Source organism: Pseudophryne corroboree, chromosome 3 (assembly GCF_028390025.1).
Source record: "Pseudophryne corroboree isolate aPseCor3 chromosome 3, aPseCor3.hap2, whole genome shotgun sequence".
Classification (NCBI taxonomy): Eukaryota; Metazoa; Chordata; class Amphibia; order Anura; family Myobatrachidae; genus Pseudophryne; species Pseudophryne corroboree.
Window position 1 is genome coordinate 373928130 of NC_086446.1, and position 24637 is coordinate 373952766.

The 24637-nt window shown below is 46.4% G+C and overlaps 1 protein-coding gene across 3 annotated transcripts in view; it reads left to right on the plus strand.

Annotated features, from left to right (window-relative positions):
- The window catches only part of HROB (homologous recombination factor with OB-fold), a 34546-nt gene extending 15053 nt beyond the window's left edge, over positions 1-19493 (plus strand). For 2 of the 3 annotated variants that reach the window (XM_063959914.1, XM_063959913.1), the window contains exons 8-10: positions 9500-9601; positions 18053-18392; positions 18551-19493. In XM_063959914.1, coding sequence (XP_063815984.1) covers positions 9500-9601; positions 18053-18392; positions 18551-18600 — 492 coding nt within the window. In that variant the 3' untranslated portion in view covers positions 18601-19493. The remainder of the gene's footprint in view (positions 1-9499; positions 9602-18052; positions 18393-18550) is intronic. The other variant, XM_063959915.1, reaches the window with a different exon arrangement.
- The last annotated feature ends 5144 nt before the right edge of the window (positions 19494-24637 follow it).

Genomic DNA, 24637 nt, shown 5'->3' on the forward strand with positions numbered 1-24637 from the left:
ATATATATATATATATATTATAAAACAAATCTATCTATATCCTTGCAAGGCAGTCGGCACTCCCAAACTCTTTATGACAACGTGCTCCGTGCCAGATCCAAAAGTAACATACAGCTCCAACAGATGAACGGCACTGGAGACAGGTAATTGCGGTAAAATTGTATTTTACCGCAATTACCTGTCTCCAGTGCCGTTCATCTTTTGGAGCTGTGTGTATATGTATGTATATATGTATGTATGTATATTGGTGCTTTACAAGTGTGTTTTACTGTGTAAAAAGCGCTGCATATCAGTGGGCATTCTGTGTTCACAGGCATTAGATACTGGCGCTGGGGTTGTGAACTGGCTGCTCCTAAACTGTGTCCCTCTGACAGATTTTACTGTGGGTCTGTCCCCTATAAGTCCCAGTGTGTGTGTGTGTGTGTGTGTGTGTGTGTGTGTGTGTGTGTGTGTGTGTGTGTGTGTGTTGTACACGTGTGTAAGACATGTCAGAGGCAGGGAGTTTCTCCCCGGAGGAAACCATTTTAGGGACACAGAAGTGTAATGTGGTGGCGCTGCCGGCACACCAAGAGCCTGCATGGATGAAAGAAATACGTGATAGTATGCATCATATCAATAGGAGATTAGATAAGTCTGAATCTCATGCTGAGTGCTGGAGAAAATCTGTGAAGGGTGTGATTTTTCAGGGCTCTGTTCTTCCATCCGCAGGCGACCCCTCTGGGTCACGTAAGAGACCTTTTGCGAATATTGTGAATACTGATACCGACACGGACACTTATTCTTGTGTCGACGATAGTGACTCCAGAGAAATAGATCATAAATTGGCAAAAAATATACAATATGTGATTGTGGCTATAAGGGAAGTTCTGGAAGTCACGGAAGGCGCTCCTGTACCTCAGGAGAATGCTTATTTCTATAAAGAAAAGAAATCTAAGGTCACTTTCCCTCCTTCCCACGAGCTTAATACACTCTTTGAAGGGATGTGGGTGAATCCCGAAAAGAAATTTTGTATTCCCAAGAGAATTCAGATAGCTTATCCTTTCCCGGTGGAGGACAGGAAAAAATGGGAGTCACCCCCTGTGTTAGACAGTGCACTGTCCAGGTTGACAAAGAAGGTAATTCTCCCTGCACCTGGCACGGCTTCACTAAAAGAGCCGGCAAACCGAAAGATGGAAACTACATTGAAATCCATTTATGTTGCCAATGGTACGCTGCTCAGGCCCACAATTGCTTGCGCGTGGGTGAGTCGCGCTATTGAAAAATGGTCAGAAAGCGTGTCATCAGAAATTGACACGATTGATAAAGATGAGATACTCCTTAAGTTAGGGAATATCAAAGACGCTGCCGCATACATGCTAGAAGCAATGAAAGATATTGGACTCTTGAGTTCACAAGCCGCTACCGTGGCAGTATCGGCTCGGCGGGCGTTGTGGATTCGCCAGTGGAACGCGGATGCAGATTCCAAAAGAAATATGGAGGCTCTCCCATATAAAGGTGAGGCCTTATTTGGCGATGGACTGGATGCGTTAGTCTCGGCGGCTACCGCAGGTAAGTCGACATTTTTGCCTTCTGCACCGGCAAAAAAGACATATCACCCGCACATGCAGTCCTTTCGGCCCAATAAATACAAAAAAGCGAGAGGTTTCCCCTTCTTTGTGGGTAGGGGAAAGGGAAAGAAGTCCACAGCAGCTTCAGGTTCCCAGGAGCAGAAGTCTACCCCCTACTTCTGCCAAATCTTCAGCATGACGCTGGGGCTTCTTTGCGGGAGGCCGCTCGGGTGGGGGCACGTCTCAAACTGTTCAGCCAAGGTTGGATTCTGTCTGGCCTGGTTTCCTGGGTGTTGCAAATAGTGTCCCAGGGATACAAGCTGGAGTTTCAAGACGTTCCCCATGCCGATTTTTCAAATCGACCATGCCAGCTTCTCTTCCAGAAAGGGAAGCAGTAACAGCGGCAATCCAAAACTTATGTTGGGATCAGGTCATAGTCCTGGTACCTGTGTCACATCAAGGGGAGGGGTTTTATTCAAGCCTTTTTGTAGTTCCGAAGCCGGTCGGCTCGGTCAGACCGATCCTAAACCTGAAAATCTGAATCTCTACGTGAAACGATTCAAGTTCAAAATGGAATCACTGAGGGCAGTGATTTCCAGTATGGAGGAGGGGGACTACATGGTGTCTGTAGACATAAAAGATGCTTACCTGCATGTTCCTATTTATCCTCCTCACCAGGCTTATCTGAGATTCGCGGTTCAGGATTGCCATTACCAATTCCAGACGTTACCTTTCGGTCTCCACGGCGCCGAGGGTATTCACCAAGGTGATGGCGGAGATGATGGTTCTCCTGCGTCAAAAAGGAGTCAATATAATTCCTTATCTAGACTATCTCCTGATAAAGGCGAGATCCAGGGAGCAGTTGTTACAAAACATCACACTCTCCCTGTCAATACTCCAACAACACGGTTGGATCATAAATGATCCAAAGTCACAGTTGGAACCAACGACAAGATTGTCTTTTCTCTGGATGATTCTGGACACAGAAGTTGAGAGTATTTCTCTTCCGATGGAAAAGGCTCTGGAAATCCAGAAAATGGTAAAACAGATATTGAAACCATCGAGTGTGTCGATCCATCAGTGCAATCGGTTGTTGGGGAAGAGGGTGGCGGCCTACGAGGCCATACAGTTTGGCAGGTTCCATGCCAGGGTATTCCAGTGGGACCTGTTGGACAAGTGGTCGGGATCCCACCTACACATGCACCGGAAGATAATCCTGTCGTCAAAAGCCAGGATTTCGCTCCTGTGGTGGCTACACAGTTCTCACCTACTAGAGGGACGCAGGTTCGGGATTCAGGACTGGGTCCTAGTAACCACGGATGCAGTCTCCGAGGCTGGGGAGCTGTCACTGAGGGGGAAAGCTACCAAGGAAAATGGTCAAGTCGGGAAGCGTGCCTTCACATAAACGTGCTGGAATTGAGAGCCTTTTTCAACGGCCTTTAAGCGGTACATCATCTTCAAGATCATCCCGTGCAGATCCAGTCGGACAATGTAACAGCGGTCGCGTACATAAACAGGCAGGGCGGAACGAAAAGCAGAGCGGCAATGGCAGAGGTGACGAAGATCCTCCTCTGGGCAGAAAGACATGTAAAGGCTCTGTCTGCAATTTTCATTCCAGGAGTGGACAACTGGGAAGCAGACTTCCTCAGCAGACACAATCTCCATCCAGGAGAGTGGGGCCTCCACCAAGAAGTCTTCGCAGAGGTGACAAGTCTTTGGGGAGTTCCTCAAGTAGACATGATGGCATCTCGTCTAAACAAGAAGCTTCAGAAATATTGTTCCAGGTCGAGAGACCCTCAAGCAGTAGCAGTGGATGCGCTAGTGGCCCAGTGGGTGTTTCAGTCGGTGTATGTCTTCCCTCCACTTCTGCTGATCCCAAAGGTGCTCAGGATCATAAGGAAAACAAGAGTTTGAGCAATCTTCATTGCCCCAGACTGGCCAAGGAGGGCTTGGTACCCAGATCTTCAGGAGTTGCTCATAGAAGATCCTCGTCCTCTTCACGAGGACCTGCTGCAGCAGGGCCGTGCGTGTATCAAGATTTACCGCGGCTAAGTTTGACGGCATGGCTGTTGAGCACCGGATCCTAGCCCGAAAGGGTATTCCCAAGGAAGTCATCCCCACCCTTATTCGGGCCAGGAAAGGAGTAACGTCGAAACATTACCACCGTATTTGGAGAAAATGTGTGTCTTGGTGTGAATCCAAGAAGGCTCCTACGGAAGAGTTTCAGATGAGACGTTTTCTCCATTTTCTGCAGGCTGGTGTGGAGGCGGGCCTCCGATTGGGGTCAGTCAAGGTCCAGATTTCGGCCTTGTCAGTGTTCTTCCAAAAACAATTGGCCTCTCTTCCAGAGGTTCAGACCTTCGTGAAAGGGGTTCTGCACATCCAGCCTCCATTTGTGCCTCCAGTGGCACCATGGGACCTTTAATGTGGTGTTGCAGTTTCTTCAATCGGATTGGTTTGAGCCTCTACAAGAGATAGAGTTGAAGTTTCTCACGTGGAAAGTGGTGATGCTTTTGGCATTGGCATCCGCACGGCGGGTGTCTGAGTTGGGGGCCTTGTCTCACAAGAGCCCTTACCTGATCTTCCATGAAGATAGGGCAGAGTTGAGAACTCGTCAACATTTTCTTCCAAAGGTGGTTTCAGCTTTCCACATAAACCAACCTATTGTGGTGCCAGTAGTTACTGACACGTTCACGGAGTCAAAGTCTCTAGATGTGGTTAGAGCTTTGAAGATTTATGTCACTAGAACAGCTCGAATACGGAAAACAGAGTCTTTGTTTGTCCTGTATGCTCCCAACAAGATTGGCTGTCCTGCTTCCAAGCAGACTATTGCGCGTTGGATCAGAAGTACGATTCAGCACGCTCATACTACGGCTGGATTGCCGTTACCGACGTCGGTGAAAGCCCATTCCACTAGGAAGGTGGGCTCATCCTGGGCATCTTCCCGGGGGGTCTCGACATTGCAACTTTGCCGAGCAGCTACTTGGTCGGGGTCAAACACATTTGCAAAATTCTACAAGTTTGACACCTTGGCAGATGAAGACCTCAAGTTCGGTCAATTGGTGCTTCAGGGTCATCCGCGCTCTCCCGCCCTTACTGGAGCTTTGGTATAAACCCCATGGTCATGAAGTGGACCCCAGCATCCTCTAGGACGTATGAGAAAACAGGATTTTGATACCTACCGGCAAATCCTTTTCTCCTAGTCCGTAGAGGATGCTGGGCGCCCGTCCCAGTGCGTACTTTACCTGCAGTTTTGTTTATTAGAGTTACACATGTTGTGTTTTATTAGTTTCAGCATGTTTGCTGTAATTGGTTCATGCCTGTTGGCGTGTGTTATGTTGAATGCCATGTTGTGCGGCATGGTTGAGGTGTGAGCTGGTATGTATCTCGCAATTAGTATTAAAGTAAATCCTTTCCTCGAAATGTCCGTCTCCCTGGGCACAGTTCCTATAACTGAGGTCGGGAGGAGGGGCATAGAGGGAGGAGTCAGTTCACACCCATTGAAAAGTCTTAAGAGTGCCCATGGCTCCTGTGGAACCGTCTATACCCCCCATGGTCATGAAGTGGACCCCAGCATCTTCTACAGACTAGGAGAAAAGGATATTTATATATACACATATTATCCAGTGCAGTTTTATTGTCTTACTAAAATAATTATCTACATTGTCACTGTGACTGTGTGTGCCTGTATCTGCTGTGTGGATTTCACTTTTCAGTGTCTCCCAGCTAGGTGCGTCAGGGTCACATATATAGTGCTTCACAGTATTTACCGTCGAGTGTATTCTACTGTGTACTTAGTCACCTAATACCGGATTTATTCGCTGGTGTTGTGTACTATGGGGGTAATTCCAAGTTGATCGCAGCAGGATTTTATTTAGCAGTTGGGCAAAACCATGTGCACTGCAGGGGAGGCAGATATAACATGTGCAGAAAGAGTTAGTAAGTTGGTGAGAGTGTCCAAGTTCCATATGGAAACACTGCGCTCAATTGTTCTGGCCATGGACCCCGGAGACTATATGGTATCCCTGGATATACAAAATGCATATCTGCATATTCCTATTGCCATATAGCATCAGCAGTATCTGTGGTGTGCTATTGGAAACCTCCACTGTCAATTCTAGACTCTGCCGTTTGGACTGGCAACGGCACCTCGGATCTTCACCAAGGTTATGGCCGTGATGACTGCTCATCTCCTTCGCCAGGGAGTCAGAATCCTGCCATATCTGGACGACTTGCTGATTCTGGCAAACTCCCAAGATGTCCTCCTCAGTCATCGGTAAACTTTCTACAAGCCCACGGGTGGCTAATCAACTGGAAGAAGTCCTCGCTGGTCCCTGCTCGGAGCATGGTGCACCTGGGGGCACTTCTGGACACACACACAGCCAACGATTGTTTCTGTCTCCAGAGAAGGTACTGAAACTTCAGGACAGGATCAGATGCTTCCTCTCTCTCTCAAGAGTGTCCATACACTCGGCGATGCAAGTACTAGGCCTCATGGTGTCTGCTTACGACATGGTGGAGTATGCTCAATTTCATTCCCGTCCTCTGCAGAGGTTAATTCTTTCCTAGTGGGATGGCCTGCCTCATCGGTTCAGGTCTCGCATGATCTCCTTAACTCCGGAGGATTGTCTGTCGCTGACCTGGTGGCTATAGGGCCAGCAGTTAAGCAGGGGCCGTCCCTTCTGGATCCCCAACTGGGTCCTGCTGATGACAGATGCCAGTCTAAGGGGTTGGGGCGCGGTGTTGGAGCAACACTCCTTCCAGGTTCGGTGGACCAAGGAGGTATCGCTTCTCCAGATAAACATTCTGGAATTGTGGGCAGTGTTCAATGCTTTGTCTCTCGCCCTGCCTCTGTTACAGAACAGGCCTGTTCAAGTACGGTCAGACAATGTCACCACGGTGGCATTCATAAACCATCAAGGAGGCACTCTAAGCCGCATGGCAATGGTGGAAGTGTCAAAAATCCTTTGTTGGGCAGAATGCCATCTGCCAGCAATATTGGCAGTATTCATTCCAGGAGTCCTCAACTGGGAAGCGTATTTCCTCAGTCGTCAGGACGTGCATGCCGGAGAGTGGAGTCTTCATCAGGAAGTCTTTCAACTCCTAGTGGACAAGTGAGGCCTACCAGATGTAGACCTGACGGCGTCTCGACACAATCACAAAGTTCTGGTCTACGGACCAAGAACCAGGGATCCTCAAGCAGCGTTTGTGGACGCACTAGCAATTCTATGGAACTTTCAGCTGCCCTACGTGTTCCCTCCAGTGTCACTCCTGCCCAGGGTACTGCGTAAGTTCAAACAAGGAGGAATTCTACTTCTAGTCGCTCCAGCGTGGCCCAGAAGGCATTAGTTCTAAGACCTACAGGGTCTATCGATAGTGTCCTCTTACACTTCCTCAACGCCCATACCTCCTCGTTCAGGGCCCTTGTGTCTACCCAGACCTGGCCAGACTAGCTGTGACGGCGTGGCTCTTGAAGCATCACTCCTGAAGACAAAATAATTCTCTGAGGCAGTTATCCAAACTATGTGGAAGGCCTGCAAACTGGCATCTGCACTGATTATTTTTTTTTATTTTTATATGGTCTGGCATTCTTACTTCACCTGGTGTGCTGCTAAGAATTACGATGCATACTCATTCAGAACTTCCAGGCAACTTGGGCAGTACGGATGGTGTAATGGTTAGCATTACTGCCTCACAGAACTGAGGTCATGGGTTCGATTCCCACCATGGCTCTAACTGTGTGGAGTTTGTATATTCTCCCTGTACTTGCGTGGGTTTCCTCCGGGTACTCCGATTTCCTCCCACAATCCAAAAATATACTGGTAGGTTAATTGGATACCAACAAAATTAACCCTGGAGTGAATGTGTGTGCGTGTAAATGTGGTAGGCAATTTTAGATTGTAAGCTCCACTGTGGCAGGGACTGATGTGAATGGCCAAATATTCTCTCTGTAAAGCACTGCGGAATATGTGTGCGCTATATAAATAACTGGTAATAAATAAATAAATAACTTCCAGACTTCTAGCTTTTCTGCAACAAAGCCTGGACTTAGGCCTTCGTCTGGCCTCCCTCAAGGTTCATATTTCTGCCTTGTCTGTGTGGTTTCAGAGAAAAATTGCGTCTATTCCTGACGTTCATACTTTCACTAAGGGTGTGTTACGGATTCAGCCTCTCTGTCCCTCTTGTGGCTCCATGGGATCTGTCTGTTGTCCTGAATGCTCTGCAAAATTCTCCATTTGAACCTCGAGTCGGTGAACCTTAAATGGCTTACGCTCAAGGTCTTGTTCCTACTGGCTATCGCCTCTGCTAGAAGGGTTTCAGACCTAGGCGCTTTGTCTTGTCGTCCACCCTTCCTGATATTTCACCGTGACCAGGCAGTTTTTAGAACTCGCCCGGGTTATTTACTTAAGGTGGTGTCATCCTTTCACCTTAATCAAGAGATTGTGGTTCCAGCTTTCATCTCTTCTGGTTTGTCCTTCAAAGAGCGGTCTTTGGATGTGGTCAAGCTCTCCATATATACGTGGAGAGGACTGCCTCTATCAGGAGGTCATATACCCTTTTTGTACTTTTTGGTTTTCCCAAACGTGGCTGACCTGCAAATAAGCAAACCTTGGCCAGATGGATTAGAATGGTGATTGCACAAGCCTATGCACAGGCTGGACTCCCAGCTCCTGCTGCTATTAAAGCCCATTCTACTCTGTCTGTTGGACCTTCTTGAGCGGCCCACCGAAGCGCGTCTGCTGAACAATTGTGCAAGGCGCCTACGTGGTCCTCAGTGAACACGTTCATTAGGTTTTCTGCCTTCAATACTTCCGCCTCCCAGGATGCTTCCTTTGGACGCCGGGTTCTCTTACCTGCTACGGCGCGTCCCCTCCCATGAGGAACTGCTTTAGGACATCCCCGATGTTTCCCTGTGGAAACCAATGTACCCTGCTGCAGAAAAGGAGATTTATGGTAGACTTACCATTGTTAAATCTTTCTGCAAGGTACATTGGTTCCACAGGGCGCCCACCCTGACGCTACTAGCTTCTTTGGGTTTGTATGGCATTAGCCGCTAGTCCCTTCTCCTGTCGTGAGAACGTGGTTCTATGTGACTAACATCTACCTGCTCTTTTACCTGCTCCTGCATTGGACTTGTTAACGAAACTGAGCTCACAGTGCCTGGAGGTGGGATTATAGAGGAGGCCCCAATGCATCCTGGGTCAGTCTAAAGCTTTAGCCTGTTGGTGCCTGGATCAAGATCCATCTCTACACCCTGATGTTTCCCTGGGGAACCAATGTACCTCGCAGAAACAGATTTAACAATGTAACCTGGCCACCCTCGACAAGTTTATTTTTCTTTACCTTCTGTGCATCATGCCTGAGTAAAACACTTTAAGTATCTGCATTAACAGGGCCACAAACAAGAGGGGTAATTCAGACCTGATCGCTAGGCTGCGTTTTCGCACAGTGGGCGATCAGGTCTAAACTGCGTATGCACTGCAATGCACAGGCGCGTCGCACGGGTACAAACTGGATCGCACAGGCGTTCGCAAGGAGATTGACAGGAAGAAGGCAACTGACCATTTTTTGGGAGTGGTTGGAAAAACGCTGGCGTGTCCAAGTGTTTGCAGGGCGGGTGTCTGACGTCAGTTCTGGTCCCGGACAGGCTGAAGTGTTCGCAGCATCTGAGTAAGTCCTGGGCTACTCAGAGACTGCACAAGATCGGTTTGTACAGCTCTGCTACACTTGCGTTCGCACACTTGCACAGCTAAAATACACTCCCCTGTGGGCGGCGACTATCTGACCGCCGCAGTGCAAAAATCGCTTGCTAGCAATCAGGTCTGAATTACCCCCATTGTCCTGTGTATGTTATAATCTACATTATTAATTAAACCGTTCACCCTTGTGAAAGATAAAAAGTTTATATTACTCACATTCAACTCGCACATTTTTGCTTAAATAATTTACAGGTTGGCGTTTTTTCACCATCCTATCGTAACCATTATCTCAATGTGACCCCGAGCAACCTCGTAAAAATCTACCCCCCTATAGAGGAAGGTGGGACATCTATGGTAAGAAATAAAATGAGGAGATGAAGAAATGACACGCGTTCTTTTTCACTTACTTACATCTATATATTTGGCTATGGCATGTTCTGAGATCAACTTGTGCAGGGTTAGTGAGGGAGCATGCCTTCCTATCCTAACGTCTCACTGTGGTGGACTGAAAGATGCGAGTCATAAACTGCTGGAAAGTTTGTCTGGGGTGAGGGTTAGAGAGGGAAGACCCCTTGACCTGGGTCCAATATGTTAGTTTCTTACAATATTAGAAACTAAGACAATACACCATGAGTGTTGTAAATGAATCTGCTTCTCTCGGAGTAGACTATAACAGGCCATTGAATTAACCACAGCCAGCTCTATTTGGGACTTATATAGGACTCTTTAATAAAATACATAAAAACAACAGGTTCTTTGTATACATACTCCTGTATGCTTTCATGTGGTGCTTGTATTACAGTCTGCCTGAGCTGCATTCACCTCTGTAATTTTAGAATTTCATGATCACCACTATGAAATAGGTTCCTGGATCCTGTTTTAGGCTAATAACTAGAGGCTTGGAGGCCCCTGGCAAACGCTCAAGGTGGGCTGCCTATTTGATTTCTTTAAACCCTTTCGTCTACATGTTTTATCTTATCCAAATTATTTCTGTATCATGCATATTAGAAATGTGTGAGGCGGCACAGCAAGATACTGTCGAAGCTTTGTAAGTGTATCGGCTCAGCTTAGCCAGCCTGCTAGTCATTATCCGTGATGGCTGCTGCCCCTGGGCTGCAGAACACACTACACATAGCGAGGGGGAGGGGCGGGGGTAGTTAAAACATATAAATATACCTTTTAATGTTACTTGTGTGACAGTTGCTGTACCAATGGGATCAGCAGGGACTTTGCTTCACTTTTCCTTTCTGTATGAGTCTGCCCCAGACTACCATTGGCTAGTTACACAGGAGGCTGGGCTTACACAGGAAGCATAAGCTGAGTGCAGCGGCTGCTGTGATACACCCAGCGCTGCTGATCCCTGCGGCCATCACATTGCTTTATTAGAAGTCACAACTCTGATTGAACTGAATAGTAACTTAATTTTACTGTGTACACATAAATGAATTACCAAGCCATCATATTTAGTGTCTGGCAAATGTCCGGGGGCCCACCACAAAATCAGTCTAGCTACCCTGTAGTTACATCAATGCCAATAGACAGCGTGCATAAATGGTGTTTCTCGCTGTTAGGATGCATGAACTCTCACGCCTTTGCAGAGGAAGGATTTCCTTCACTTTGAGGAAGTTGATACATAATTATAGAGTGAACCTAAGCAAGATTATATTATTAGGTTACATTGTGAATACATGATTGTTTATTAATGCCAATGATAAAGTGTTATTAATTATAAGGTTATAACCATTTTTCTGTGTGAGCTGATTTATCATTCCTACTAAATACATGATTTATTTGAGTTGTATTTATCTTTAACATTTAATTCCTTTTTGATAAGCATTTTAAAAATAATCCATTCTGAAGTATATAGGTATTATGCCATTTGATAAGTACATATCACTATGAATACAGAGTCGTATCATGCTTTCTCTTTCATCCACTAGGGGACACTGGAGTCCTATACAGTAGGGGTGTGAAGCCTTGAACCGGAGGTGTGGCACAATCTTAAATTAGCATTGTCTGCACAGCCGGCTCCTCCCCCTTCACATCCCTCATCCCCCAGTTTGAAAAATTGTGCTGGAGGCACAATACGTGGAGCACTTGAGCTCCTGACAAAAACTAACAGGGGGGCTGCGTAACCCTAATAAAGGGGGGATAAAGCTACTTCAGGTCAGAGAGACAAAGATCCCTATTGAAGGGACCTGCATCTCTCCACAGGAGATCCTCCAAAATAGTGAGTACTGGTCGTATAAATTAGACTAGGGTCTTTCAGTAGTAAAAGTTTTTTTTTTTTTGTCCTTTCTCTTCCTCTTATAGCTTGCTGTTAACTCCCCTTTATAGAACCTGATAGGAAAGGGCAGAGCAGACAGAGTATGGCCGGCGCGTGGGAGCCCTAGTGCGGCGCGGGAGCTCTCTCAGTGACTCACTGTCTTTCCCTGTCAGCAATAGCAGCAGGTATTTAAGCCCATCGCCGGAGGTGAACACAGGCGCCGCTACGGGAGACGGACCCGTCGCGCGCGCCAGCCGGCGGCTCCAGGGTGCGCTGCACATGGGGGAAGACTCGGTAAGAGAGAGAGCACAGGCGCCGCTACGGGAGACGGACCCGTCGCGACCCAGCCGGCGGGTCCGGAGCGCGCTGGGTAGCGGACACAAGGACCAGTTAAATGCAAAGGCACTAGATGTAAAATCAGTGCGGCACACACATATATATATATATATATATATATATATATATATATATATATATATATATATATATATTATTATTTTATTATAGGACATTTTACGTTTTGGCGCCAGGCTGAGGTGAGGGATGGGTCCTCCCCCTCCCCCACCAGTAGTGTACATAGGAAGTAGAAAAACTCCCCCTGCTGCACGGCCTGGATAGAACAGGCATTAAAATAGTAGAGAGAGTTAGGCAACAGCTCCCTCTGCTGGTGAAATGTATATTATACAATATGAGGATCTCCTGAAAAGTAATCAGACTTTACAAATTTATATTTTCAAGGGACGTCTGTTTCAAAGATCCCGGAGAAAATACACGGAAGCAAGCCAACTCTAACATCGTAGCTGATTTACAGTTGGGGTGTGAGGGTTGCAAGTCGGCTGGTGTTTTATTTTTTTATTTTTTGAACTGTTCCTTTTATAAAAGGGGACAGGTAATTCCAGCCGTATCCAATACCTTCGCTTCCGTCATCTCCCAGTCTTTCTCTTCCTAGTTTAAAGGGTGAAAGCGCTGCGTAATACCCTGATAAGGGGTTTTAAAATAACAAAAACAGCATGTCTAAGGCTACCAAGACCTCAAAGACCTGCTATGTTTGTACGAAATGTAACAAGAAGAGCACGCGGGTCGGCAGCTCCGGGGTGTGCGACTCCTGCTTAGACAAGGACGCTCTACCTGGGAGCAGTGCTCTGGCTAAGGCATGGGAGGACGACCTTGCTGATAGAATCTCCAAGGAAATGGCAGAATCCCGCAAACAGCAATCGGAATGGGCTGCGGGATTCTCAAAGACAATGGAGGAATTTCTCATCAAGTTAACGCCGCCCGCACACGCTGAGACGACTGTGCGCAAGGCTGTTAAAAGAACTCTTCCTATTATACCAGAATCGGAGGAGGAAGAGGGTTTTCTTCCGGATACGGAAGAAGGTGAGTTAATTGAACCCATCCTAGACGCCGATTTTCCTGAAGAAGACTCGGCGATCTCGGGTCTGGATTCCTTAATTGACGCAGTAAAGGACATCCTAAGCTTTAAGGAAGCGGAAATCCTGGAGCCGGAAGAATTCGATTTGTTCGAATCCCAGAAGCTGCGTTCAGAAGAGTTTCCCATTCCTAAATCCCTCCAATCTCAGATGGAAGAGGCTTGGAAACAACCTGACAAACGTTTTCAATTTCCGAAACGGTTTCAGGTAACTTACCCCTTACCTAGGGGTGTAATGGACAAGTGGGAATCTCCGCCGGTAGTGGATGCTTCCCTAGGAAGGTTGTCAAAGAAGACAATCTTGCCAATTCCTAACGTAACTACTTTAAAGGATGCGTCCGAACGTAAAGTTGAGACTGCGTTAAAATCAATATTTGTATCAGCAGGTGCAGCGCAGAGACCTGCGATCGTCTGTGCTTGGGTCAACAAGGCCATGGGTGCATGGTCCGGCCGTATAGTGCAAGCTATTGAGGAGGAAAATAGCTTAGAAGAGATTACACAGTTGGCGGAACACATTCGGGAATCTGCTACATACTTGTGTCAAGCTTCTAAGGATATTAGCAGAATAGCATCACGCATATCTGCATCGGCCATATCGGCTAGGAGGATTTTATGGCTCAGAGAATGGCAAGGAGACTCTGACACCAAAAAGGCGGTAGAATCCATTCCCTTTGGGGGTGAAATGCTGTTCGGACCAGAGCTGGACAAGTGGATTTCGCAGGCTACAGCTGGGAAGTCCACTTTTCTGCCTACGCCTTATACGAGAACCGCTCCACAAACTAGGAGAGGTTATTCGGGGCCATCGTTTACTTCATTTAGATCACAGTCCTTTCGAGCCCGAGGTAGGGGTTTCGGTACAAAAGCACGCGGGGGCAGAGGTAGAGGCCGCTCGCAGGCAGCAACAAGAAAGCAGGATAAACCTGCTGACAAGACCGTGGCATGACGGCCTCCCAGCTCACCTGGGGTCCCCCTTGGTGGGCGGCCGACTGGAAGGTTTTCAGGACATCTGGGCCAAAACCTCACCGGAGCTTTGGGTGAACAACTTAATCTCTCAGGGATACAAACTGGAATTTCAACAGAGGCCTCACAGTCAGTTTTTTACAACAGGATTGCCTCAGTGCCCTCAAAAAGCAAGGGCACTACGGGCAGCAATTCAAAAATTACTACAAGCAGAGGTCATTATTCCGGTTCCCGCTTCTCAGAGAGGAACGGGGTTCTATTCCAATCTTTTTGTCGTGCCAAACCCAGACGGGACGGTCAGACCAATTCTCAATTTAAAAGTTTTCAACCAGTTTTTAAGAGTCTACAGATTCAAGATGGAAACAATCCAATCAGTTATTGCAGGCTTAGAACCAAGCGAGTTCATGGTATCCATGGACATAAAGGATGCATATCTGCATATCCCAATCTGGACTCCTCACCAGGCTTACTTACGGTTCGCACTGGTGGCGGAGCACTACCAATTCCGGGCCTTGCCGTTCGGTCTAGCGTCAGCCCCAAGGATTTTCACAAAGATCATGGCGATCATGGTGGCAGGACTAAGACTGTTGGGGGTCACGATTATACCTTATCTGGACGATTTACTGATCAAAGCTCCATCTCAGAATCGACTGCTCAAGGATGTTCAGACATCCCATCAATTTCTAATTCAACATGGATGGATTGTCAATTTCAAAAAGTCCAACCTCATACCGACTCAACGGATCCAATTCCTCGGTCTCATCTTGGACACGGTCCTCTTACGTGTGTCCCTCCCAGAGAACTAGGTACAGGACCTACAGAGATTAGTGGCTCAGGTACTGAGGACGCAGACCGTTTCTCTGCACCTCTGTGTGCAACTTCTCGGGAAGATGGTGGCGTCGTTCGAAGCTCTCCAGTACGGCAGACTTCATTCACGACCATTCCAAATGAACCTCATTGCTCAGGGAGCAGGCTCACACTGGCTTCTCCATCGGAGAATTCGACTTCAACCACAAGTAAGGGTCTCCTTGATATGGTGGTCTTCACACAAGAACCTTACAGCCGGCAAGAAATGCGGCATTTGGGATTGGAAGATCTTGACGACGGACGCCAGTCTCAGAGGTTGGGGAGCCGTCCTAGACGACCGTCAGTTTCAGGGACGATGGACGCTACAGGAAAGCAAATTACCCATAAATATCCTCGAACTAAGAGCAGTCTACAATGCCCTTCTCTTAGCAGAAGACCTAGTCATGAATCAAAACATCAGGATTCAGTCAGACAATGTCACGACGACGGCTTACATAAACCGTCAAGGAGGAACAAAGAGCAGGATGGCGTTAAAGGGGGCCACAAAGATCTGGTTGTGGGCAGAAAGACGAGACATCATTCTCTCCGCAGTGTTCATTCCAGGTGTGGAGAACTGGGAAGCAGATTACCTCAGTCGCCAGGACATGCATCCGGGGGAGTGGTGCCTTCATCCACGGATTTTCAACATGATTGTGAGAAGATGGGGCCTACCTCAGGTGGACCTAATGGCGTCTCGACAAAACCATCAGCTGCCCAGATATGTGTCAAGAACTCGAGATCCAGCAGCAGAAGGAGTGGACGCATTGACACTTCTGTGGTGTTACAGAAAGGTTTACATATTTCCACCATTCCCACTCATACCCAGGGTTCTGAAAAGAGTAAAGCGGGAACGAGTGTGGGTTATTCTAATCGCTCCAGATTGGCCCCGCAGGAGTTGGTACACCGACCTGCGAGGGTTACTGGCGGAGGATCCTTGGAGGTTACCTCAGAGAGAGGACCTGCTATCTCAGGGACCGTTCCTGCACCCCGACCTAAACAGGCTGCGTTTGACGGCGTGGCTATTGAAACCTGGATCTTAAGAGACAGAGGGATCCCACGAACGGCCATTCCTACAATGATTGCCGCTAGGAAGCCGGTCACAGCCAGGCACTACTACAGGATTTGGAGACGGTACATGGCTTGGTGTCAGGAACGGGGATGGAACTCATCAAATTTCCATTTATCGCGACTTCTATTGTTCCTTCAGGCCGGTCTAGAGGGAGGACTCAGACTGGGCTCTTTTGAAGGTTCAGATTTCGTCTCTCTCCATCCTTTTCCAACAGCGGTTAGCATCCTTGCCAGAGATTCAAACCTTTTTACAAGGGGTTCTGAGGATTCAACCCCCTTTTCGTCCTCCCACGGCACCATGGGACTTAGGTTTGGTGTTAGAATATTTGAAGTCACCGACTTTTGAGCCATTGACAAGTACAGACCTGAAATATATTTCTTGGAAGGTCACGTTATTACTTGCCTTGGCTTCGGCTAGGCGGGTTTCCGAGTTGGGAGCCTTATCCTGTAAGAGCCCTTTCATGAGGATAGGGCGGAACTCCGTACAAGAGCAGACTTCCTTCCGAAGGTGGTGTCGGGGTTTCATGTAAACCAGCCAATAGTGGTCCCATCTTTCCAGGGTCTCACAGATGAGGACGTGTCATTGGATGTTGTCCGAGCTTTACGGGTATACGTACAGGTTACGTCATCTTTCAGAAAGTCGGACCATTTGTTTGTTCTTTATGATGGGCCAAAGAAGGGTTGGCCGGCCTCTAAGCAGTCTTTGTCCAGATGGATTAGACTTGCCATTCGGCAGGCTTATATTTCCTGTGGCAAAGAGGTGCCGGTTCAGACGGGTGCTCATACTACCCGATCAGTGGGTGCCTCGTGGGCGGCTGCCAGGGGTGCTTCCACTACTCAACTTTGCAGAGCGGCAACGTGGTCTTCAGCCCACACGTTCGCGAAATTTTACAAGTTTGATACTTTTGCGTCCGGAGAATCTAAGTTCGGACATTTAGTTTTGCAGGCCACCGACCGCACTCCCTCCCTGGGGGGAAACTTTGGGACGTCCCCTACTGTATAGGACTCCAGTGTCCCCTAGTGGATGAAAGAGAAAAGAGGATTTTGGTACTTACCGATAAATCCATTTCTCTGAATCCTCTAGGGGACACTGGACGCCCGCCTCGGTGCTGTCGACCTGCTGTGTTCAAAGTTCTTGTTATAAACAGTTCGTGCAAACAGCGTTAGTTATTCGGTTAAGAGTTCTTGGCCGCTGTTTGATATGTTGTTCGGTTCCTCGCCATGGACTATAGTGTCATGTCCTATTTTCTCAGTCAAATTTTTCAAACTGAGGGATGAGGGATGTGAAGGGGGAGGAGCCGGCTGTGCAGACAATGCTAATTTGAGATTGTGCCACACCTCCGGTTCAAGGCTTCACGCCCCTACTGTATAGGACTCCAGTGTCCCCTAGAGGATTCAGAGAAATGGATTTATCGGTAAGTACCAAAATCCTCTTTTTGCTGTTGGGTGTATATACAGGTTGAGTATCCCTTATCCAAAATGCTTGGGACCAGAGGTATTTTGGATATCAGATTTTTCCGTATTTTGGAATAATTGCATACTATAATGAGATATCATAGTGATGGGACCTAAATCTAAGCACAGAATGTATTTGTTTTATATACACCTTATACACACAGCCTGAAGGTAATTTTAGCCAATATTTTTTTATAACTTTGTGCATTAAACAAAGTGCGTCTACAGTCACACAGTTAATTTATGTTTCATATACACCTTATACACACAGCCTGAGGGTCATTTAATACAATATTTGTAATAACTTTGTGTATTAAACAAAGTTTGTGTACACTGAGCCATCAAAAAACAAAGATTTCACTATCCCACTCTCACTCAAAAAGTCCGTATTTCGGAATATTTGGATATGGGATACTCAACCTGTATATGTAAGCAAACTACCTTTGAGCACTACACTTGCTATCACTGAGTATGTTAAACTGTTATTAAAATGTTATAATTATTTGATTGTGTTATCATAGAACTGTGCAATAAAAACCTCTTCAAGATCAACCTGAATCACATACTGAGTGGTTTGTACAGTTTTGTAAATATTCTTATTTTCAGCTCTTAATAATATAGACCGGAGTAGAATAATTATTTTGACAAAATAATTAGATATGTATAGTATGCATTCTCTGAATGGGCTAGTATATTTAATTATGTTTGTAGGAGGAAGTTGATTGTGTAGCCATTAACTAGTACTAATTTTCTGTGAATTAATACTTCTGATCATGTGCAGGTGCCTGTCTCATTAATGCCACAAGAGGAAGTAGATGTAAACGGCAACCAAATCCAATCGCCACATCATCCTTCATCCAGCACGACGCAGCCCAGTGCCTCCCAGCCAGCAGCATTTCACACATTATCCAGCACCGTACAACCAAGATTCCCCCAACCAGCATCATCTTGCCCATCAGCCAGCACAACACAACAAAGAAACGCCCAACCAGCAGTATCTCATCCATCATCCCGCACAGCACAAGCAACATTCCTCCACGCAGTATCATCTTTCCCAGAATCCTGCACAGCACAACCAGTAAAACCCCATTCAGCGGCATCTTCCCCAGATTGGGATATGGGTGAGTGACATTTTTTTTTTTTCCAGCCACACTGTTCTTTTCAGCATTGTACAACAATTTCCTCCAAACTGCACCCATTCATAACCGTATCTGTTGATCCCCCACTTCTCTTTACCCTTCCACATGTTAACTGCAACATTTCTATATTTATTTTGCAGATGACCTTGACTGTTTGTTGTGTGACCTTCAAGAGGACTCTGGGCATTGACATGTCCATTTGGCACTTAAGACTCAATGTTCAGATATCGCACTATGCATTTTCCATAATCAGTGACTCTTCTATGCATCCCCTGTTATCACTAAGTGCTAGTAAGTGTATAAAACTACATGAGCATGGTTGGATTTTGAAACCTGTATATCCTATGCAGATGGGTAGCAGCTGAAGAAAATGTACTTTAGAATAATATCCACTCAAAGTCAAAAAAAAAAAAGTTTGAAAGATATAATTTTTTATTTTTTTTATTAACCTGGCACTAAACCTGATCCAGAATAAGACTATTGGGCCCTACACATTCGGCGACTCACCGTCAAGCTGCCCGACGGCCGATAGGGCAGACTGGCAACCTGGTGGTGGAGGGGGCGTGAAGAATCTTCACACACCCCGTCACCCGGCTCCATAGCAGTGCAAGCTAATATGGACGAGATTGTCCATATTGGCTTGCATGCATAAGCGACCTGGCACCAACGATGAACGAGCGCAGGGCCGCGCATCGTTGGTGCCTACACACTGAACTAAATGAGTGAGTTCTCGTTCACTAATCAATGAGAACGTTCATTTCGCTCCGTTATATCTTCAAGTGTGTAGTGCTTATTAGGCATTTCTCAATATCTTAGTAATAAATGTCTCATTCAAAGTACACTTGTTACTACTTGTTAATAAATTGCCTGTCACTAGCCCCTTTGAGTAACACTATCGAACTCTCCTGGTAAGTTATTCAGGAACCTGACCGCCTACATAGTGAAGAATCCTTTTCTGTTCTAGTGGTGAGAGTGTGAGGAAAGCTCATTTACCGAAACTTTGTACTGATATTTTGGATTTTGGTCTCTTTAATGTAAACCCGGCATTCCCCTAATGAATAAATTTGTCTACTTGTGCACCTCCTTAAGTTTTATCTTTTTGTAGATTTGAAAGTTTTTCTTTGAACATTGATGCATGCAATCCATACAGAGTGTCTACCTGATTTAAAGCGAGGTAATATACACAGAGACCCAATTTCTACTGTAAAACCAGTGTAAATTAAGTTTCAGTATTTAAAGGCATCATTTGGGTGTCCTGTGTCCTCCTATGTAAATGTCCAATCCTGAGACAAATAACTAAATGTGTGGCAGTTACAGTACTTGGCCCAGAGTGCAGCTATTCAGTGTACTGATAGTTGCCGTAAATGCTTTTGCATCCTTCATTTCCCAGACTAGATCAAATATAATGTGCAATGTTGTATCATTTTATATAAGCCTAGTTGCTTTCATTGACCTTTATTTACATTAAATTTAATTTTCCTGCCTATTTTCCAATTTGCAACTCCTTTTATAGTAATATACGTTATGGTAAGAACTTGAGTTCTTACCATATTTCTCCTAAGTCAACAGGATAACAATGAGATATGATGAAGCGACAGCGGATTTGCACCAATCGGTCAAAGCTTTTCCGGCCTCCCAGCATGCAACAGGCCCGTCCATATATCCCTGGCTCAGGCAAATCAGTTGTATTTCAAAGCTCAAGGCAGGAGCATCATAGATAGCCCTAATCAGGCGATAAGAACACACATGCACACCGTTCCGTACAAGAAGGAAGAGGTTAGTGAGTAAAAGGATCCGGTGCGTCAGGGTGGGATCCCTATGGATCCTGTGGACCTAGGAGAAATAACGTTATCAACAGTAAGTTCTTACCATAACGTATATTTCTCCGGCAGGTTCCACAGGTTATCCACAGGATAACAATGGGATTTCCCAAAGCAATTTAGTGGTGGGGACACTCCTCACTGGACAGGCGAATCCTTCGTCCGAATTCAGCGTCATGAGAGGCAAAGGTATCCAAGGCATAATGTCTAATGAAGGTGTTAATGGAAGACCATGTGGCTACCTTACATATCTGTTCTGCTGAAGCACCACGTTGTGCTGCCCATGATGGACCTACCTTTACGAGTAGAGTGAGCAGAGACATTAGCCGGAACGGGGAGATCAGCCTGAGAATGTTTCTGAAATCATCATACGAAGCCATCTTGCCAGCGTCTGCTTATTAGCAGGCTATCCTCTCTTGTGAAATTCGTAGAGAATGAAGGGAGAATCTGTCTTTCTTATGGCACTGGTACAATCCACATAGATCCTTAATGCACGGACGACGTCCAGCGATGCATCTCCCGCAGATAGGCCTGGTACCTGGAAAGCTGGGACTACAGTTTCTTCATTAAGATGGAATTTAGACACCACCTTCGGAAGATACCCAGATCTAGTTCTGAGAACTGCTTTATCTGGATAAAAGAATCAGAAATGGAGAATTACATGATAATGCCCGTAAATCTGATACTTTCTCCGGCTGGGTCCACAGGTCCTCCACAGGATAACATTAGGATATGCCGGAGCGACAGCAGAAATGGCACCAAATAGTCACAAGCTTTCTGGCCTCGGCCTCCCAGGATGCATCGGGCTCCTCCATATCATCCCGCCCACCGACTCAGTCAAATCATTTTTTTGTTTGGTGCGGCAGGAGCCGGGCTATGGTCACTGGGCTGCTGTAAAGGCAGCCCTAAGCTTTTATTATTTTTTATTTTTATAGTCCTACTATGTTTTGAGTGATCTTTCTTAACAGCGTCTTAAACGCATGCTAGAAAGAGTCGCTCCAACAACTCTTCACCGGGTCGCAACAACGGTTACCCCCGGGTATTAGTGCTGTCTCGACGAGCGTCTGTGTCGGACGTTCTAGCAGGTCCAGCAGACGTTACCAGGCTGTGGCCAGAGCATGGGGAGAAGGTAATGCATCGGTTCCGCTTACTAAGGGAATTCAGACACAGCCGCACTGTATTGGAGGAGACTACAAACAGTGGCTGACGCGCCGCCACTCTTAAGTGCTCCAGCGCTATGCTTTAGGGATCATAGGTGCCAGGACTAGGTTGAGGCCGCGATCCTTAGAGTTTGTCAGCAGGGGGAGTCAGATGCTCTCCTGGTTGCCCCTCCCCCCAGTTCATGACCAGTTTCTGTGCATCTCCCGTCCATGAACTGAGGACCTCACTTCCGTCTCAGACGCTACCACGAGGGTAGTCTGTTGCAGCTTAGAACGCTGCGGCTGTGTACACTATAGTTGCCACCGAGACCGGGTCGCAAACAGGAGCGTCTGCATACACTCATCGTTCACTGAGCGTCTGGGTCCGTTATTGAGCGTCTATCTCTCTCATCAGTTACCGGAGCGACAGTGTACACTAGTAGCGTCTGAATCCACTCAGCGTATTGATCGATCCTGGAAGTGGGGTTAGTCTCCCTGTATCCCACGCTAACTGAGTAAGGGTTATACAGTACTATCTACTTGTTAGTATGAATAGTTAAATCTGGTACACAATGTATATGAGGCCTGTATAATACTGTTGTTTTCTGCATAACATGTATGGCAAACTTGTGGTAATACCGGTTTAAAAACAGAAATGCAGTAATTGTAATCCTACATACTAGAGAAGTATTTGGTGGTTGATTATATTCTCATATGACTATGTCTAATATTTAACAAGTGACTGACTGCTAGTGTGATTGCTGACTTTATATGTTTGTCAAGTATTGTTTCTGAACCTCAAGTCAGGTGCACGGTTTGTGGTCAGATTTGATATCACTTCTATATCTATATGTGATTTTCAGTCAAGGAAGTGTTATATTGGTAAAGACGAATTATTAACCATGTCTGTGAGCTGCAAAAGTGACGAGGATACTTTGTCAGGGGCTCCTACACCCTTAACATGCTTATCTTGTAAGATAGGGATTTTGGATGGAATAGCCCAGTATCTTACTCATGAGGGGTTATGTGCAAACTGTTTTGCGTATTGGCAAACTAAAAAGCAGGTTCTGGTTCAGCAACCAGTAGAGCCACCATGGGGTGTGTTCGCACAGACTTTGTCTACAATAGCGGACAGATTAACACCCGCAGTTCCACCCCCGGGAATAGGTTACATTATTAACCCATATATGCAGCTCCCTCCTTATGGTTTGATGCCAACAGCTTCTACAAATAGCCAGGCTATTGATACCAGGGTAGATACTTCCATGTTAGAAACTGCACAAGATGACACAACAGATGAGGATACAGTGTATTCAAATACGCAGTATGATGATCAGTCGGAAGGTTTCAGCTCAGAGGATATAGCTGAGCTCATTGATGCCATGAAGGCTATTCTATGTCTGGAAGAACCAGCCAAAGCAGTGTCAAAATCTAAAGCACCTTTGTTTAAACGTCCAAACAGTTAGGACTGAGTTTCCAGAGTCAGAAGATCTGACGGAAATTATGGAAGTACCTTGGGCTACACCCAATAAGAAGTATAAGATTCCGAAAAAATGGGATCCTTACTATCCCTTTCCAGCTGCGCACTGTTCAAAGAGAGAAGTTCCTCCTAAAGTAGATGCACATGTTGTACGACTTGTGCGTAAATCTATTTTACCATTGCCGTCTACCTCACTGAATGATGTTACAGATAGAAGAGTAGATGGTTTCTTTAAAAAAAAAAAATCTCTCTCAGGGGCTGTTGTATGGCCAGCCATGGCTTCAGCCTGGATGGCGAGAGCAATGGTAGAATGGGTGGAGGAACTAGAAAATGGCCTCTCCGCACCTACCAGGGAGCAGGAGTCTCATATAGGCTATATAGAACAAGCTGCGCGATATTTGGAAGAAGCAGCAATTGATATGGGTACGATTGCTTCTAAAGCATCAGCCTTAACGGTAGCCGCTCGTAGAGCAATTTGGCTCTGTATTTGGAAAGTGGATGAATCCAAGAAAGCTCTTGAAGCATTGCCTTTCGCTGGTAATATTCTGTTCGGAAAGCAATTAACAGATATTCTGGAATCGGAAGCTGAATCCAAAAAGGTCAAATTTCCGGCTAGTTATAGCCCTAAACCGAAGGGGTCGAAATTTCGGCCATTTCGATGGCAGGGTAGATAAAAGGGAAAGGTGGATTCTAACCAACCCCAGTACAATAGATCAGCTAGGGGTAGGAAGCAGTGGGCCAATAGACGGCCATCTTCCAAACTAGAGCAGAAGCCATCGGTTTGAGGGTGCGGGCCTCCGCCTGGAGGATTCCAGGGTTGGGGGCCGACTCCTTCATTTTGCACACATATGGCAGCAGTCGACGACAGATGCTTGGGTGCAGAAGGTGGTATCTCTCGGGCATGGTTTCCCTTTCAAGAAGCAGCCTCCGCAAAGGTTTTTTTGCACCAGCCCGTCTCGTATAGAGTCGAAGGCCAGAGCTCTGCAAGAAGCAGTTCAAAAATTGCTTCAGTCTGGGGTAATTATCTTGGTACCCCTGACACAAAGGGGACGGGGATTTTACTCCAACCTATTTTTGATTCAGAAGCCAAATGGATCATTCCGACCAATTCTCAATCTCAAGAGGTTAAACGAATACATTTGGGTTCCAAAGTTTCACATGGAGACGTTACACTCCATAGTTTTGGCCATGGAACCAGGAGATTACATGGTATCTCTGGATGTACAGGATGCTTACTGCATGTGCCCATAGCACGGTCCCATCAGTGTTACCTCAGGTTTGCTATCCTCAAGCAACATTTTCAGTTTCAGGCTTTGCCCTTTGGGCTAGCGACAGCCCCCAGGGTATTTACCAAGATTATGGTGGTTATGGCATCTTATCTCCGCAAGCAGGGGATAAGAATTTTTCCATACCTCGACGATCTTTTAATCCTGGCTCAATCCCAGGAGTTACTCTTGGGCCATCTCCAACAGACAGTAGCTTGTCTACAAAGACACGGATGGCTCATAAATTGGAAAAAGTCGTCTTTGAGTCCATCAAAACGGATGGTTCACTTGGGGGCCATATTGGATTCAAGTCTACAAAGGATTATTTTACCGGGGAAGAAGATATCTAAGGTGCAGGTAATGACTCAGGAATTGTTGCACAGTCAGACAGTATCAGTCCATGCAGCAATGCAAGTGATGGGTCTGATGGTGTCAACATTCGACATGGTGGAATACGCACAATTCCACTCCAGACCCCTACAGCACCTCATTCTAACCAGATGGAATGGAAAACATCAGACAA